The sequence below is a fragment of the Sapajus apella genome, unplaced genomic scaffold (assembly GCF_009761245.1).
Source record: "Sapajus apella isolate SASKATOON/1434 unplaced genomic scaffold, GSC_monkey_1.0 scaffold60, whole genome shotgun sequence".
NCBI lineage: Eukaryota > Metazoa > Chordata > Mammalia > Primates > Cebidae > Sapajus > Sapajus apella.
Window position 1 is genome coordinate 10626624 of NW_022437000.1, and position 19136 is coordinate 10645759.

At 51.6% G+C, this 19136-nt stretch overlaps 1 protein-coding gene across 1 annotated transcript in view; it reads left to right on the plus strand.

The window, feature by feature from the left end:
- COL4A2 (collagen type IV alpha 2 chain) overlaps positions 1-19136 on the plus strand; it is a 197899-nt gene that overhangs the window by 142196 nt on the left and 36567 nt on the right. Inside the window, exons 21-28 of the mRNA XM_032246202.1 lie at positions 6299-6391; positions 7762-7925; positions 10818-10890; positions 10982-11088; positions 14201-14402; positions 14805-14864; positions 15837-15893; positions 18138-18245. Of these exons, the coding sequence (XP_032102093.1) occupies positions 6299-6391; positions 7762-7925; positions 10818-10890; positions 10982-11088; positions 14201-14402; positions 14805-14864; positions 15837-15893; positions 18138-18245 (864 nt within the window). The remainder of the gene's footprint in view (positions 1-6298; positions 6392-7761; positions 7926-10817; positions 10891-10981; positions 11089-14200; positions 14403-14804; positions 14865-15836; positions 15894-18137; positions 18246-19136) is intronic.

Here is a 19136-nt window from a genome sequence, read left to right on the forward strand (position 1 = left end):
CACAGTGCGGTTTGACTGCTGCAGCTTCAGTGAATGCCATCCTTCAGCGAAACATCTGAGCTGCACATTCTGGAAACAGATGTGAGCTGACATCGCTGCCTCTGTGTCAAGGTGATAAATTCCACAAACCTAATCCAGGGTGGGGGCCTCTCTCCTCTATTACACCCACACGTTTAAGCCAACTCGATAATCTGCCCTCTCAGCCTGTGCACAGCCAAGGCTACAACTGAACAGGTGACAGTGGCTGGTGACAAAAACAGATGGCTGCATTATCTGCAAAAATAAGGGACAGCCGTCAGCGAAGGTCCAAACAAATGCCCATGAAAGTCTATGAAGCCGGCAAACACCGGAGTGTGGACCCACCTGCCACCTGGTGGTGCATTCCTGAGTCAGCAAAGATGCTCTTCCACGTTGTAATGTTAGGTGACTCAGCTTGACTTGAGAATGATCTGTCTCAGGTGGCAGGGAAACATGCAGTCCCGCCTGGCACTTGCGGTCAGAAAAGGCTGTTCTTTCAGCTTTAGCATTCAGAGAATTTTACTTTTAAGATCAAGCTTTCCAACTCGTGGGCCACGGGCAGCCCAGGATGGCTTCAAATACAGCCCAACGCAAATTCATAAGCTTTCTTAAAACATTTTTGCAATTTTTTTAGCTGATTAGCTGTATTCGTTTGTTGTCGTGCTGCTGTAAGGACGTACCCAAAAATGGGTAACTTCTAAAGGAAAGAGATTTAATTGACTCACAGTTCCGCAGGGCTGGGCAGGCCTCAAGAAATTTGCAAACATGTCCTTCTTCACGTGGTATCAGGAAGGAGAAGTGAGGAGCGAAGAGGGAAAAAGCCCCTTATAAAACTATCGGATACCATGAGAACACACGCACTGTCATGAGAACAGCTTGGTGGACACCACCTGCATGATTCAGTTACCTCCCCTGCACCAGGTCCCCATCATGAGGGGATTATGGAAACTAAAATTCAAGATGAATTTCGGTGGGGACACAAAACCTAACCATATCCTCAGCTAACATTAGTGTTAATGTATTTTATGTGTGGCCCAAGACAATTCTTCCATTGTGGCTCCGGGAAGCCAAAAGATTGGACACCCCTGCTTTCAATGTTGTGAAATGGCCAATAGGAATATTTCATTCTCTCACGAGAGTGAATATAGGCGACACTGGGAGAAAATATGAGGTCATAGTCTCTTTCTATGTGACAGTGACCAAAAGTTAACAGCCTCTTCTTTCCAAAATAGTTACTTTAAATTCCCTGACATTGCTCCTGACAATCTCCCTTCGGGGAGGAAAAACACCACATTTGTTAATGGATAGTGTTTGATTTCAGTTAAAGGTCAAATTCAAAGTCTCTGGATTTTTGGTTTGTTTTGTTTTGTTTTTGGGGGGGACGGAGTTTCGCTCTTGTTATCCAGGTTGGAGTGCAATGGCGCGATCTCGGCTCACCGCAACCTCCGCCTCCTGGGTTCAGGCAATTCTCCTGCCTCAGCCTCCTGAGTAGCTGGGATTACAGGCACGCGCCACCATGCCCAGCTAATTTTTTGTATTTTTAGTAGAGACGGCGTTTCACCGTGTTGACCAGGATGGTCTCGATCTCTTGACCTCGTGATCCACCTGCCTCGGCCTCCCAAAGTGCTGGGATTACAGGCTTGAGCCAAAGTCTCTGTTTTAATTGTCTTTGGAAGATTACTTCTCTTTGACATCTCTAGAGGGAAAATCATTGGAAGTATTAGAAGCGATATCTTCTATTCAAAAACTAGTAGTCACTTCTCTGTTTCTATTTTAAAGTAAAATTTTAACTTCATAGGCTTCTACTTTCACAATTTTTCTTCAGTTAGAAAACCCACAGATTCCCACATTATTTTGAAAATGTTTAGGTGTAGGTATTTCCCAGGATCGTGAACCTGCCAAAGAGTCTGAGCAGTGGGAACTTCTTGTTTTATTTTATTGAGACAGGGTCTCACTCTGTAACCCAGGCTGGAGTGCAGTGGTGCAATCTCTGCTCACTGCAACCTCCGCCTCGTGGGATCAAGTGATCTTGCACCTCAGCCTCTCGAGTAGCTGGGATTACAGGCACTCACCACAACACTTGGCCAATTTTGTATTTTTGATACAGATGGGGTTTCACTATGTTGTCCAGGCTGGTCTCAAACTCCTGAGCTCAGGTGATCCGCCCACCTTAGCCTCCCAGAGTGCTGGGATTACAGGTGTGAGTCACCACACCTGGCCTTTAATTTTTTTTATTATCCTGGACAGCTGTGATAATGGCTAAGTTTCTATGAGAGTTATAGTTCCTAAGCAAATGGTATGTTTTGACTTTTCTTTTTCTGGGGCAGAACATGACATGTTAAAAACAAAAGCATAAAAATATTCCACTTTAATGGCCGGACATGGTGGCTCATGCCTGTAATCCCAGCACTCTGGAAGGCTGAGGCGGGCCAGTCACCTAAGGTCAGGAGTTTGAGACCAGCCTGACCCACATGGTGAAACCCCATCTCTACTAAAAATACAAAATTAGCCAGGCATGATGGCACATGCCTGTAATCCCAGTTACTTGGGAGGCTGAGGCAGAAAAATCACTTGGACCCAGGAGGTGGAGGTTGCAGTGAACCAAGATTGTACCTTTGCACTCCAGCCTGGACAACAAGAGCAAAACTCCATCTCAATTAAAAGAAATAATCCATTTTAAAGAACTGTGATCAAAGGCTAATGTTGCCGTTATTCCTGTAACTAAATTCCATTTTGATAAAGTCACAACCATATGCCATCTTGATTTTTTTTCTTTTTTCTTTTAATTGCACCTTGGGTTCTGGGGTACATGTGCAGATCATGCAGGATTGTTGCATAGGTACACACATGGCAAGGTGGTTTGCTGCCTCCATCCCTGTCACCTACATCTGGCATTTCTCTTGCTTTTCAAGTCTTGGTTAGTAAACCAGTGGTTTACTAGTATACATCAACTGCAAACAAATTAATTCCTGATCTGTATTGTAGGCTGATGAGGAAATTAATAAAATGAATGGAATGGTATCAGGTCAATGTTACCAGCTAAAAATTTTAAAAGCTTACAACTGAAATTCTCTAATTATATATATATATTACACCTGTGAGACACATTGTTTCCAAATCAACATTTTTAAAGCAACTTCTTATACAAAAAGTAGTCCACCACAATGGCCTTTGGAAAATGTGTGTGTGGTTGTAGTTTAATAGGAATGACCTTGATTCCCACGGAGTTCTCTGACTTTTCCTCTGGAGTGAAATTGTTAGATTCTTCTCTTGTTAACTACATTTTTCATCCTGCTACTGATGAAAACCAGAATTTTTAGTGTTTTGCAGCTCCAGTAAAATCAAACCGTGAAGACAGTTTTCTTTCCGGGTGAAATATTTCACTTCCCCCATTGTAGTTCAGTTAACTGAATTTAGTTCTGGGAAGTTCTGTTCAACTGTAGACCTGGCTTGTTCGGCCAGGGGCTCTTTGTGGAAATCACATTGCAGACATCTAAGAGGCACACTGCTATTCTATAGGACTCATTTGAAATGACTAATATATTAGAGAAAAGGAGAGCAGCAGGGAGCAAGGAAGCCTGTCCCCTTCAGAGTGCTCCTCTGTGCCTTTGGGACTAGATTTGCAAAGCATCCGATGCTTACCTTGTAAGGAGCACCCACAGCCTCTTTGTCCTGAGTGAATGACGTGTCTCAGGTTGACAATGCTGACATCTCTGAAGTGTGTGTGATTATCTTTCTCTACCTGTGACACTGCATGTCTCTTCACACAGTGGGGGAGCTTGGTGACATACAGAAAAGCTCACAGCGTCCGCAATTGACCGGATACAGCAGCTGACCTGGTCCCAGGTCGCCCTTTGTCCCCAGCAGGGCAGGGTGTGGCAGCAGCCTCTCCTCCTGAAAATGCTGTCTTCTCCCCTCCACTCCCAGGAAATCCCACTTTCCCCCCACCCCGACATCTCTCCCATGAAGCTCCTGCCTTCCCTTCACTCCCTGCCTAGATGAAGCCGTCCTCCACATGAAAGAAAATGCAGTGTGTGCCGGGCACCCTCTCATTTCCTCTGCAGCCCCATTCTGTGTTCTGAGCTACGCACAGAAACCGCTAACTTGACACAGAGTCAACCCTATGTATGTGTCTCACAAGCACCTCAAGCCGTGCATGTTCAAAATGGAGCTCTGGGCCTCCTCCCTCCCCATCCCCTGCCGCCTGCAGGCCTCTCCCTTGGTCCTCACCCCCCCTGCAGAAACCCACAAGCTCCAGCAGGACCCTGGGCTGCTCTGGGTCCCTCGCACATCCTGGCAGGTCCCCCTCTCCAATGCTGTGTGTGCCCTTGCTCTCCACCACCGCTTCCCACACAGCCTGCTAGGACGACACTCACTCTCCCTCCCCTCGACAGCCTGTGATCCTCAGGGCAGATGCAGAGCCTCCCTCCCGCCTCCATGCCCCTTAATGGCTTCCTACTGCCCTCGATAAAACCCGAGTCTGGTTTCCTCCCCCGCTCTGTGCAACTCTGCCCTTCACCCCACCCTCGGGTGCTGGCCTTCCCCTACTTCAGGGCCTTTTAGAAACCTTGTCCTCTCTCTGGAACTTTCCCTCCTGCTACCTACTTGGGGGCTCCTTTTTATTCTTTGGGCTTTCATTTAAGCATCACTTCCTCAGAAAGGACTTTCCTGACTGCCCCCAAACTTTCCAATGGGCTCTCCCTGCTATCTTTCCTCTGTTCCCACAGCACGGGCCATCATTTAAAATCCACATTCGTGTGCTCACACATTGTGTGTTCACACATTGTGTGTTTCATGTGTCTCCACATCTAAGCTGTAAGCCCCATGAGAGTCTGTCGGTTTCATTTCTAGTCGTATGCACACAGTACCTGGCACACGGCCTGGCAAGGCGTAGCCACCGGATGGGTGTTTGATGAACGCGTGAATGAGTGAGCTGCGACACCTGTGCAGTGAGCAAACTGCAGGGGACAGTATTCATGTCCTTGTTTTCATGGACATTTGCACTCAGCAACAGTTCTCTGGCATGCACACTCCCCTGCTGTTTCTAAGCAGATAGCTAGGCTCTTTAAAGTTGGAGTTTTCTCACCTGCCTGTTGTAATGGCCTCATTCCCAGCTCCTCTCAGGTTCCATGTAGCGTGGAGGCAACATGCCTTTTCCTTTGTTGGGGGAGTGTCATTTACCTGTTGGAGCTCTGGCCTTACTAGATGTAACAGTGAGGACGGATTGCTGCCGGGCACACCTGCAGAGCGTGCACCCAGCCGCGGCCTGTCCTGCAGATGTGCCCCCTCCTCCTGCCACCAGGTGGCACTCTTCCTGTCCAGCGCGACAGTGCACGCTTTGCAGGCGTTGAGTGTGGTTCTTGCACCGTCACCATCAGGCGTGTCCCCGCCTGGATCGCTGAGTCCTGCAGGAGTTGGCGGGGAGAGGGTCAGAAGGGGAAGGTGCTGGGGGAGGGCATCCAATACGGTTGACCATGCTGAATCCAGATTGACCGCAACATCTAATTAGCATCACAGTTATGCTGACTCTGTGTGTGCTTATTAGGCGTGAAACGAGAAAACGCGTGCTGGGGGGAGGCACAAGTGTGTCTCCTTTCCCACTTCAGAAAAAGATCAAAATGGAAAACCGCTTTCATCTCTTTTTTTAATCTTTTGGGGGGAACCAGAAGTGTGTCGCAGCCTTGGAATCCAAGTCACGTGATCAAAAAATCGAAACCTTTCTTTGTACTCAGTGTGTGTCAGAAGGAATGATTGTCATCCCTGTACTTTAATGGAAAAGCTAAATTTGCAGACTCAGATTTCTTTCCAACCCTGAAGGCTGTTGCCACAAAACAGACTAAGTTTTCTTTTGAAAAAAATGTGCTTTTGTTTATGGAATTGGGGTTTATGGGTCATTTGGGGAGCCCTGAGCTGAGTGGGACACCGGGCGTCTCTGTGGTGCCCATGCCCTGTGTCTGGGTGGGACTCATGCCCTCTGTCTGGGTGGGACCCCAGGCATCCGTGATGCTGGTGCTCATCTGGGTGGGGCACCGGGCAGCCATGGTGCCAATGCCCTGCGTGTGAATGGGACCCCAGGCGTCCGTGATGCTGGTGCTCATCTGGGTGGGGCGCCAGGCAGCCATGGTGCCAACTCCCTGCGTGTGAATGGGACCCCAGGCGTCCGTGATGCTGGTGCTCATCTGGGTGGGGTGCCAGGCAGCCATGGTGCCAATGCCCTGCGTGTGAATGGGACCCCAGGCATCCGTGGGGCTGAGGCCTGATTCTGTGGTTGTCTCTCTAGGCTTCCTGTTTGGCCTGAAAGGAGCAGAAGGAAGAGTGGGCTTCCCTGGGCTTCCCGGCTCCCCTGGAGCCCGTGGACAGAAGGGACGGAAAGGTAAGGGTGTGTGGGAGACACGGGATGAGGAGGACAGCCTGGTCTTTCCGAGTCCCCTCACCTTGCAGAAGGTGAAATCTGTCCCCCATTCACATGTTCGAAGATGTAAATGAGCCTGCGTGTCTCTCCCAGCCTCCTGTCCGCATGAGAGTGACACTGAGAGGGAGGCGCCTGGAGCCGGTGGTGCTGTCTGAGCACGCGGCCCCCAGGCTTCACGTCCCTGCTCACCATCTGCCATCCTCGTCACTGACCTTCCCAAGCAGCGCAGAGGCCGCTGCTGAGCCTGCTGCTGGGTTGAAAGGGAAACAGTTACTTCTTAGGCTGCGCTCAGGTGATGTCTCAATGGCCCAGCTCCAAGGCAGTGTAACAGAGGTCTGTGTAGGGACCTCTGTCCATGGCGAGGTACTGGTATAGTCACCATCCCTGGTCCCACTGAGACTCAGCGGAACGATGTGGCTTGCCGGGTCTCCCTCCCCGTTGATGAGGAGGTGAACTTGGAGCAGGTGGTCTTTGCACCTGACCCTTCCCAGTCACCTCAGGGACTCTGCTCCTAACTCGAGGCCATCCTCTGTGAGGCTCTGTGGGCCCCTGGTGTGGTGTGGGGTGTGCTCCTGCTCAGCTCCCCCCTCCCTGAACATGGGGAGCACTTCCTGGCACTCACCACGCCCTGGCTGTTTTGGCGTATGTGGGATGGGCAGTGCATTTAGCACCCTACCGTGGATGGGCGTGACCTGAGAGCAGGCACCTCAGGGCCTGGGGCAGTGGGGCCTCCCCACTGGGCATCCTCTCTGCCCTGGGGGAGCCAGTCCCTGCCACCAGCATGGTGCTCCCTTGCTGCCCGGCTCCCTGGGTTCAGCCATGGCAAACAGAGGAAGAGAGGTCAGACATGTCTTCCCTGCTCACCCATGACCTTCCATGACCTTGGTCTCTGAGGCCAGGGCTCTTTCCCTCCCTGCCCGCTCCCTGGAGCCGGCTCCTCCCCTCAGCCCACTGGCCCAGTGGTGGCAGTCCAGCTCTGAGTGCTGAATTCCCTAACCTCCTTCACACTCCCTGCAACTCTACCTATGCCTCTGAATGTGGTCCCAGTTTTTAAGTATCTTAAGTAAACATCAGAGTCCAATTCTGAACCGCATGAGACTGTGAGTGAACATGTTGAGTCACTCAGTCTGAGCCTTAGTTTTCTCATCTAAGAAATGGGGCTCACAGTGCCCATGAGAACAGGTAGTGTCCATAGAGGACCAAGCACGGCGCCCAGCTCTCCCCACCACCCAATACCCTCTCCCGCCACCGGATACCCCCTCCCGCCACCCGATACCCTCTCCCTGCCACACTGAAAGGAACAAGGAGGCCCTTCTCTCCCTCGCCTGCAGGAGATGCTGGGGACTGCAGATGTGCAGAAGGCGACGAACCTGTCAGAGGTCTTCCGGGACTGCCAGGACCCAAGGGCTTCCCAGGCATCAACGGGGAGCCAGGGAGGAAAGGGGACAAAGGAGACCCCGGCCAGCATGGCCTTCCTGGGTTCCCAGGGCTCAAGGTGAGCAACAGTTTCATCATGAAGCTGGCAAGACACTCTGAGGTCTCGCCACATGTCCCATTCTTGCCTTTTATCTGCTTCATACCAGCAATGCTCATGGACCCAAGGGTTCAAAATAGGCAGGTGAGAACCGTGCAAATATCCATCCCTGATGAACGGATCAGCTAACTCTACGCAGCATCTGTACGATGGAATAGCACCCACCCTTACATGGAACATGGTATGCCATGTGGATTAAAGACCCACACAGAAGAACACACACTATCACATGCGGTCTGACTCTATTCACATGAAGTGTCCACACAGGCACCCTAGAAACAGGAAGTTGATTGTTGGCTGCTGCAGGTGGGAGTGGGGGTGGGGAGTGGCTGTTTAATGGCATGCACTTCTTTCTGATATCATGAAGCTGTTCTGGAATTAGATGATAGTAATGGTTGCACAACCTTGTGAAAACACTAAAAATCACTGAATGTTATGCTTTAAAACAGTGAATATTTTGCTATATGAATTGCATATCAAAAAAACTGCTATCGTTTTTAATGTAAAGCACATTATTTATTGAACATTCACCTTCTCAAGTTCAGCAAGAACTGATTTAGCATTGTTGGAAGGCTTCCATAACCTGATAAAAAGCAAGACCTTTTGATTTTTAAGTAGTGCATGTGCCTGTGTGGAGGTGTGGACCCCACACATATCAACTCATGGCCTCTATTCTGTGCCTTATAAAAAGGTCACGGGCAGCAGACCTTTATTCCCCAGCAGATTTTAGCTGACCTAAGATTTCAACGTGAATTTCAACTGTAGACAAAGAAATTGTACGTTTTGTTGACTTTTTAACTTAAAAATAGAAGTTTGGGAAATTTAGAAAGCAAAAAGTTCATTATTTTACATATTCAGCAATAGAGGAAAAAAATTGCTCAGGACACTTGGCCAAGGAAGCTTGGACCATCTGACTCCACAGCATGGAAGAGAACGGTGGTCCCGCCGGGCTGCGGCGCTGACGCTCATGACTCCCAACTGCTTCGTGCACGGAGCGGCGCCGGTGAAAATGAGACCTGGGCACCTTGCTAATCCATGCCCTAGGTTTCTCAAAAACAAATAGGAAAATGCAACAAAAAATAGCAGGTGCCCTGTTTTTTCCCAGTTGAGAAAGGATGCAATCTCCGAATCATGGCTGTCTAAGCAGAAGAAGTGTTCAGAAAAAGTGCATGTGGTAGGAATTGCAGATATACTAATGGCAAAGCTAGGAGGATCTTCAGTTGTTTCAAAAGTGATTCAATATTTCCCAGAAGCCAGTGGATCCCATTCCGTACCCCTGAAATGGCTAAAACCTTCTCAGCACACACGCCCACAGAACTTTTGTTCAAATGCTGCTGGCTGTGCCTGGTGTCCTGCACTGAATTCTGTGATTGAGTCTGGAAACCCCACTGCAGTGGGAATACCTGAGACCATTTGGGAGGTTTTTGGTTAGTTTTGCTTTGTTTTTAATATTTGTACTGGTAGAGTCTGGCAGAGTTTAAAGTGTGGGAGTGGGTCACTAAGCCCATCCCTCCATCCATGTACCCAACGTGTATTGATTAATGGGCCTGGTCTGTGTGTGAGGCACTCTCCTAGATTCTAAAATAATGCAAATTTATTAGCGTTCTAAAATAGTTGCAAAGAACTAAATAAATCAAGACCGTGGAATTTTCTAGGAGAAGGGAAACTCCAAACACTTGCAACATTCCATTTAATTAAAGCAGCTCCACACATTCTCATATTCTTGGAAATAGTGTCAACCAAGATATGCCAAAAGCTAGCACAGCTCACATTTGAAAACACAACCCTGAGATGGGTACCCTGCTCACTTCTGCTCGTGGGAAGAGCGGGACATGATTTTCCAGGCTGCGATTTGAGAGTCCCTGCAGGCAGCTTCTTTCTGAAGTGCTTCTTCCAGCTGTAACCTCAGTGCAGGAAACAGATGATCTATTAAATACCATTCATTGTTCTCAGTATCCAATTACCAGAAAATTTTATCCTCCATCCCTGGATTAACCTCCTTGGGAGTTTTTTGGTTAGTTTTGCTTTGTGACCTCCTAAGTGACCGTGGTTTAGAGGAAGCCACCTTGAGTTTGAGTTCAGCACTTATCAAAAGGCACTGGCCCCACGGATCCCTGGGGTTCTGTGGAGAAACGGCAGTGAGTCAGCTGCCCCGGGCTGCGGCCTGCGTGTCCACACCACTGGGCAGGGCCCAGGGACACTGAGGATGGGCCTAGGACCTGGGTTTCCCTGTCCAACCACCTGTGGCCACTTCCGCTGCATTGTATTGATTGATTGATTGATTGATTGAGGCTGAGTCTCACTTTGTCTCCCAGGCTGAAGTGCAGTGGCAAGATCTCAGCCCACTTCAACCTCCTCCTCCCAGGTTCAAGAAATTCCCCCTCCTGCCTCAGACTCCCAGGTAGCAGGGCCTACAGGTGTGTGCCACCACACTCTGCTAAGATTTTGTATTTTTAGTAGAGATGAGGTTTCACTGTGTTGGTCAGGCTGGTCTTAAACTCCTGACCTCAAGTGATCTGCCCACCTCAGCTTCCCAAACTGCCAGGGTTACAGGTGTGAATCGCCTCACTCAGCTGCATTGTAATTATTTAAAATTAAAGACAACGTGCCACCCCGTTCCTCAGCCCCACCCCCGCAGCTCCAGTGCTCGAAGCCACTGCGGCCTGTGGCCCCCACACTGGGCAGCTGGATGGGGACATGTCCAGCATCACAGAAAGCGCTCCTTGGATGCCACTCGGCTTGGTGACGGGTGACTGCCTGCAAGCTGTGTGAGATGAAAACGCTTGCCAGCCATCTTCCCAGATGCCCTCACAGTAGCAGGGAGGAAGAAGTATTTTTGTCTGTTTTCCACAGGGAGTCCCTGGCAATGTTGGTGCTACCGGGCCCAAAGGAGCAAAAGGAGATTCCAGAACAATCACAACCAAAGGTCAGTTCCTCCGTGGCCACGCGTCCCCTGGGGCACTTAGCCTTCCTGTGGGTGTAGGCCTGAGCCGCTTCACATGCAAATCCCTTCCCAGGTGAGCGGGGACAGCCCGGCGTCCCAGGTGTCCCCGGGATGAAAGGTGACGATGGCATCCCAGGCCGCGAGGGGCTCGATGGATTCCCCGGCCTCCCAGGCCCTCCCGTGAGTAGCCACCGACCGCGCGGCCGCTCAGACCTCTCTTCATCATCCTTCATGTTCTCCTGACGCCCACAAAGCAAGCGGTGTTGACTTCAGCAGCAAACCACCCATGCATGGGACAGGCTGCTCGTTCGGCTCGGTCCGTTCTTAATGAGCAGAGATCAGGTCTTTTAGGAAACAGTGAATTCAGTTGGAAGCCAAGCCCTGACTGAACATTTAAAAGTCAGTGACCAAATAAATATTCCTCCTGGTATAACAGAATAAGATCCACCCCTCAAAAAAAATAGAATATTCTAAAATAGGTGGCGGAACCCTATTTTTTTAAGGTAAATCCTAAAAGATACAATTTTTGCAACCAACACACACTGGTGTTGAAGGAGGGAATATCTAGTGACCTGCAGCGACCCCGGCATCAATTCCTCGGGGAAGGCTGGGGTCAGAGGCGAGGGTGGTAGCCACGGAGGGAGACCAGAACCCTCCTGCACCCCCTCCGGCCTCTGAGCCCCTCCCTGCTGTCACCGCCAGGCCTCCCCACCGCAGCTCCGGAGCCTGCCCTCTCCTCAGGCCCTGCAACCTTGTTTCTCACCTTTCTCTTCTAGATTCCATTTTCCTCCCTCTGGTCACCAAGCCTGTGCCTCCTTAAGCTCTCTGTACGAGTTTCCTGGGGCTGAGGCCACAAAGTGCCACAGACTGGGCGGCTTAGACATCAGACATGTATGGTCTCACAGCTCTGGAGGCTCGAAGCCCCACATCGAGGTGTCTGCAGGCCTGGTTCCTTCTGAGACAGTGCGGGAGGAGCGTGCCTGCCCCGCTCCCGGCTTCCGGGAGCTCCGGCATTCCTCACTTATAGACGGCCATCTCCTCTGTCTTCTTCCCATCATCTGTCCTCTCTGTGTGTCTGTCTCTGGGTCCAACTTTCCCATTTTTATGGGGAGAGTGGTCATCTGGGAAGGGGCCCATCCTAAAGACCTCATCCTACCTTGAGCGTCCTCAGAGACCTTATTTCTAAATAAGGTCACAGGTCTAGGTCCCGGGATTAGGACTTCAACGTCATGGGGGACAGTTGAAATCACAATTCTCTTCCTCCTCTCAGAGCCTCACACCTGAATTCTATCTGCAGCCTATTTGCCTCATTCCACAACCCACACCTTCTCTAGTTTTAATGTGGGTCACGTCTGTAGTAAGACTCCGGAGTGCAGTGGTGCGATCTAAGCTCACTGCAGCCTTGAACTCCTGGGCTCAAGCCATCCTCTCCCTCAGCCTCCCAAGTGGCTGGGACCACAGATGCACACCAGCACACCCACCTAATATTTTTAAAAATGTTTATAGAGACGAGAGCTCTCTCTGTTGCCCATGCTGGTCTCAAATTCCTGGGCTCATGTGACTCTCCTGCCTTGGCCTCCAAAAGCACTGGTTTTACAGACATGAGCCACCACCCCCAGCCCACATTCTTACAATCTAAGTGCAGTTTTTTGAGGCCAGAGAACACAGCTAATTGGATATCTTAAAAATCTTATCTGGGAGGCAACAGGGTAAATAAGAGGCAAAGCCTTAGTTGGTCACTTCAGCCAGGAGAGGATGACTGATGATTCCTGTGGTTGGAACAGTCTTTTGCCTGTTCAGTGTGTCACGTGGGGTGGGGCGGTGAGTGTGTGTGTGGTGCATGGTGTGCTCATGTGTGTATGTGTCTGGTCTGTTTGATTCTGGATTTGTTACGGTCATGGTGGCCTTTCCTGGAGTTGGTGCCTTTGTGAAGTAGGTGACAGGACGTGTCCAACCATGGGGTCCACCCACCCCTGCAGCTCCCAAGCCAGTTTCAGCCCAGCTGCGGGCAGGTGGCCAGAGCAGGGGTAGGGGTGAGGGTGAGGGTCAGGGTCAGGGAGAGCCCTGTAGCCTCAGCTTCCCATTCTCCAGGCGTGGGGGCTTCTCCCCCTGCTCGTGCACCTTCCGTACTCGGTGGATCTCTAAGCCAAGAATCTCAACTTCTGCCTTTAGAAAGCTCGTGATCCTGCCCACACCACCCTCCAGCAGCATCCCCTCCCCGTCCACTAAGTTTGGGGCGTCTTCCCTGTGATCTCTGCAGCAGGCTGTCCCCTCCCCTGTGAAAAACAGCTAACACACAGGGGTGCATCCCTTAATCAGGGTCCCATACATAGAGAGGGCTGCACCGGTGTCCCTGCCTCGCTCTGTCATGCCTTTGACAAGGAAGGGGCTGTGGTGTCAGTGGAGAGCAGGTAACAAGGGGCTGTGGCGTCGGTGAGGAGCAGGTGACAAGGATGGGCTGTGGCATTGGTGGAGAGCAGAGTTTGATTTCTTATAAGCCGCTGCCTCATTGTCATGAGAACACCCAGCCTCGTCCCATGGCTCAGGAGACGGGTGGCTTATGTGCAGGGCTATTTCAGCAGCACGTGGGGACAGCACTGCTGCCGGCCTCCCCACCCCATCCCTGCACCTCCCACCTGCACCCCGCAGTTGGTGCTTTCATCCACAGGGTGGCCCTCTCCCTTCCCAATCCTGTAATCATGCCTGACTTCTGAGCGGCACACGACTCTTTCCTTGTCTAAATGAGCTTCCTTTCCTTTAACAACGCAGCGTCCCTTGTGAATAGGAGCTGTGTCACCGATGCTAAATTATATCAACAAATTCGTGTGTTTCTGCCTCCACCCACAGTACAACACACAAGTCTGTGCCCTCACTGTTCTGGGGATGGAGGCCCAGGCTGGCTGTGCCCTCCCCGTTCCGGGGATGGAGGCCCAGGCTGGCTGTGCCCTCCCCGTTCCGGGGATGGAGGCCCAGGCTGGCTGTGCCCTCCCCGTTCTGGAGGCCGGAGGCACAGGCTGACACAGGGGAACTGGTGGGTGGGGAGAGAGAAACGCTCAAGCATGTGCGTGCGCTTCCAGCACCGGCTTCTGTGGCGTTGCTCACGCTGCTACTCAGTCCGTCGCTGGCCTGTGACCTGGCAGACCATGGCACCAGATTCCTGTTCATCCCTGTTGTCTTTCTGTTCTGGATCCATAGCTGAGAATTCCGGGAAGTGGGAAAGGAAACAGGGAAGTCGAGGTGATTTTTAACATTGGTTTATATTTTAAGAAGAGTAAACTGAATTTTCACACAGGGCGATGGCATCAAAGGCCCTCCAGGGGACCCGGGCTATCCAGGAATACCTGGAACAAAGGGTTCTCCAGGAGAAATGGGTCCCCCAGGACTGGGCCTTCCCGGCCTCAAAGGCCAGCGTGGTTTCCCTGGAGATGCTGGCTTACCTGGTCCGCCCGGCTTCCGAGGCCCTCCCGGCCCCCCAGGGACTCCAGGACAAACAGGTATGAAGGAATCCTCCCATTTACCTTTCACAGCCTGGGACATTCTGCACTTTCCTTTGTCATATAGACGTTTCCCCATAGAGTCAGATGACATTGCTGTTTCGCCTCATCTGTTCTCGTACGTGCAAAGGATGACCCAACCGTGAGGTTTCTGGGCCCCCATCAGCCTCCCCTCAGCAGCTGAAACACGCAGCCTCTCCTCTAGGACTGCAGTGACGGAGGCCATGCCCAGAAGTTCAGAGATGGCTTTCCTGTTCCCTGCCCACACCAGCAGCACACGTGACACACCAACACCTTCACACGCATGACATACATACCTTCACACGCGTGCACGCCCAGGACTAGCCAGTAACTTTTACCCGTTTCAAAATTGCCTCACTCTGTCCTTGTGTCTTCCCCCAGATTGTGACGCAGATGTGAAAAGGCCCATTGCAGGTGACAGACAGGAGGCTGTCCAACCAGGTACTGTGGGAAGTGCAAGTGGCTTTAGGATGCTAGAGAACTCTGTTGGTCTGCTCGTTAAGCTCTTGCAGTGTGCATAGGATAAGAAATGTTAATAAAATGTGCAAGCCACGTTTGATTTCCACAGCACTAGCAGAGTGGCCTCGTGAACACTGTACATTGCATGAATAACAACCTGGTGGAAGCGGAGAGACATTTGACCAATCCCCTCTCATCAGAAATCCTTTCCCATTGGAAAGAGCCAGTGCCATCCAAGTCAGCTCCACAGGCGCATGTGCTGCCAGGAGGAGCCAGGCAGAGAAGGCTGGGCCCTCCCCGGACGGTGGCCAGGATGGCAGGCCAGGATGGGAGCCTGGTCCAGACTCCCGGGCACACAGACAAAGGAACGCTCCCAGAGTGACTGTTCTTGCAAGAGAGCCTCTTAGACAAAAGGCAGACGGCACGGTACCCTGCCGAGTGTCACTGCTCCTCGCCACACCAGCCAGAAGTGCCTGCAGCCTTGGTTTAATTGTTCAAGGTGGCTGATTGCTGTGGTTCTCTCTGAACGTATGCAAAGTCACAAAGGAGACGTGAAAGAATTCACTTTGAAATCGAGGCTGTCTGCATCCCTGGTAGATGCTTCCAGACAAAAGTAAAGCGTCCACACTGTCTGGCAGAGAGCGGCCGGTCTCACTCAGTTTGCTCTGAGGCACCTGCCCGGGGAGGGAATGAATCATTTCCCAGCACAGCACCAGTTTTTATTTGACTAGACTGGCTTCGTGTGCATTTTGTACTGATATTTAGATTTCATTACACAAGGTAATCAAACTTGATTTACATCAGAACCAAGACGAATTAAATCATTAAGTTACTCTGATCATAAAATGATAGCCAGCTTGCACGGCTCATGCTTTTGACCTTGGTGATCCCCAAGGCCATGGGGCTGAGCGTTTAGGATTGCTTGGGCTCATCTTTTCTCCTGTCTGTCCCCAGGTTGTGCAGGAGGGCCCAAGGGATTGCCAGGCCTGCCAGGACCCCCAGGCCCCACAGGTAATGCACGGCGCGAACCCCAAGTGCACCCAGCCTTCCTCCCACGTCTTCACGCTCTGTGTCCCCCTCGCCCATCTTCCCTCTGGTCCTGCATCTCCCACCCTAGACATGGCCGTGTCCGCATCTCAGCGCAAACTGATCTCACTCCTACAGGAAGCCCACCACCATTTACCACTATAGAAAAATGAGTTTGGTAGCTGACACTTACTTGGGGCCAGGCTGGGAGAGAAAATTCAGCCGTGGCCACAGGGGAACGCCCGCAGGAACAGAGATGGAACCTCGAGTTTAGGACTGGAAAGGGGTCGCACCTCTGGGGATTTTCATTTATGCTTTTCCATCCCAGGATCTAGGAGAAGAACCTAGGAGAGAATTCTTTCTTTAGGATTTTGATTGACAGGAAACAGAAATAAACAAGGCTAGAGTGTTTGTCTCTGGCACTTGGGAGGGCCTGGGCTTCTGTCTGCTGGCCTGGGCATCTCCCAGCGGAAAGCCCGTGTGAGAAAGAGTCCGGGCGCTCTTCACAGAGCCCGTGCCAGGGCAGACCGTGCTGCTCACGAGGCTGGCACATCCGGTGTTGGCAGTGGGGGCCTGGCCATTCACCATGACTCGAGATCCCCCACCTGCACACAGACTCTGCTGTGCTGCGCTCCAGGGTCTCTGTGGCCCATGAGCAGCGGGGAACACAGAGCCACAGCTTCTGCTAGAGCAGAGGGAGGGCTGGACCCTGAGAGGTGCCCCCGTGTCTGTGTCCGTCAGCCCGGGAAAAGCGAGTTCTCTGGGCGGTGGGAATTCCCCTTTGGATGTCTCTCCCACTGGGCCTGTGATGGGCCAGGCAGGCACACCGCTTGGATAACAGCATTGCCAGAGCTGTTCTCATTTGTTCCTTCGGGAACCAAGCCCCTCGTATGCAGGATGAATAGTGTAGACAGGTGTTCGAGATGCGTCTGCTGGACAAATGATGCCCTTACTACTTCCTGTGATAGGCTACAGAGAGCCACAGCAGTGTGGTGCACAGCACTACGAGCTAGGAAAGTGGACGGATGCACTCTGCGTGCCCTGGAGCTTCAGGGCATCTTCAGATTGCCCCGTGATCACAGGGTCTGGGGACCACAGGACAGGTGCAGAGGTCTCTTGTGCACTGTGAGCAGAGGTAAAGGCTCCTTGTGTTGTCGTCCAAGAGCTGAGCTTGTATCTTCCGCGCTCCATCGTCCTCGCTGGTACCTACCCCCCGTCTAATTCCATCCATGGATTTCAACACCGCCACTCATAAAGCGACAGCCCCGCATGTCTCAGATGCTCAGGGAGGGTCAGAGGCCAGCGTGCTCAGCACACACCCAGACCACAGCTGTGTCCCATGGCCAGTCGCTGGGAAAGCCCCGAGGCCCGGGTGTGGGTTTCTGGGGCTCTGGGACTCCCCGAGCCATGGCGGGTTGTTTCCATTTCACACCCAGGCCCCGTTGCTGGGCGCCCCTTGCTGGCCTCCTGTCCACCCCTCCCTCCCACGCCTGCGTCCGAGCACCACTTTCCAAGAGTGGAGGGTGGGCTTGCATCACACACGTCCCCTTCCCTGGAGATGCCAGGAACATGGATGAAAAAGCATGGCCGGTGGATTTTGTGATGTTGGTGAGGAACGTCAGCCCTTCCATTATCAGAAAGCACCTCTGGAGCCCACACACTGGGCCAAGCAGGGTTCAAGTGTTTGAAAAGAGTCACCTCATGGTCCTCATGGCGTCCTCATGAGGCAGGCAGTCACTCTCCCAACTTTACAGATGAGGAGACTGAGGCACAGAGAGGCTCAGAAAGTTGTCCACGGTCACACAGATAGAATAGGTAGGACCAAAATTCCCAGCCAGGCCTTCTGACCCCATGTCCAAAGCCTTCATTTAGTGCACTGTGGAATCTCAATATTGGATATTACTGTTCTTACGGCTCCATCCATAAGCAGGATGTTAAACACTGAAGATCATTCTGTAAGCCTGGGGCCCCATTACTAAACACTGAAGATCATTCTGTAAGCCTGCAGCCCCATTACTAAACACTGAAGATCATTCTGTAAGCCTGGGGCCCCATTACTAAACACTGAAGATCATTCTGTAAGCCTGGAGCTGCTGTTTCGGCTGCCATTCCCCCAGCCCCATTAGTTCCTGGTTTCATGAGATCCACATTAAGTCGGATGCCAAGTATGACCATGCCCATTCATCCTCGTGGGACCTGATGTGCTTTGTGATTTATTTGGGTGTTTAGGTGCCAAAGGCCTCCGAGGAACCCCAGGCTTCTCAGGAGCTGATGGAGGACCGGGACCCAAAGGCTTGCCAGGAGACCCAGGTCGTGAAGGGTTCCCAGGACCCCCAGGTGAGTTGAGATCGGACCCCCATTCAGTTCGATGGGGTGGGAGTGGTCCGTGTGTGGTTCATCAGCATCCAGCTCTGTTTTCTTCCAGTGTGTGGAAACTGTTCTGACAAATACTTGACAACTTTTGCACTTGTCCTTGGGATGTTAGAAATTGATTTTCCATCACTGCCATACTGGGTTTTTGCAGAGGTTACCTACAGATCTTACAGGAAAAAGGAGACAGGTGTTGCGGAATGGCCATCCTCCACAACACCTGTCTCCTGGGCATGTCCTCAGTGTTAGGAAGGATTGATATTAAACATTCTAAGGGCAACACAAAACTACTCTCTCCTGAGAGAACCATTCAAGGCATAAATAGCCCTCATGACATGGCTGCAAGAGCTTGGCATTAATCTGTATGTGGAGGAGCATGGGCGTGTTGCCTTTAAGCAGCTGTGGTGAGAGCACCCACTGTGCGTCAGCGTGCTGTGGAAAGCGGTCCGGCATCCGCAGACACAGGTGTCCTGCGGTTGTACCACAGGCAATGCGATGGCACTGCCACTATTGTGAGGGCGTGCAAGTCTTTTTTTTTTTATGAAATGGAGTCTCACTCTCTCACCCAGGCTGGAGTGCAGTAGTATAGTCTCAGCTCACTGCAACTTCCACCTGCTGGGTTCAAGCGATTCTCCTTCCTCTGACTCCTGAGCAGCTGGGATTACAGGCATGCGCCACCACGCCTGGCTGATTTTTGTGTTTTTTGTGGAGATGGGGTTTCACCATGTTGGCCAGGCTGGTCTCAAACTCCTCACCTCAGGTGATCTGCCCACCTCAGCCTCCAAAGTGCTGGATTACAGGTGTGAGGCACTGCGCCCAGCCACGCACATCTTCAACAGTGTTTGTCTAGTGCAACCA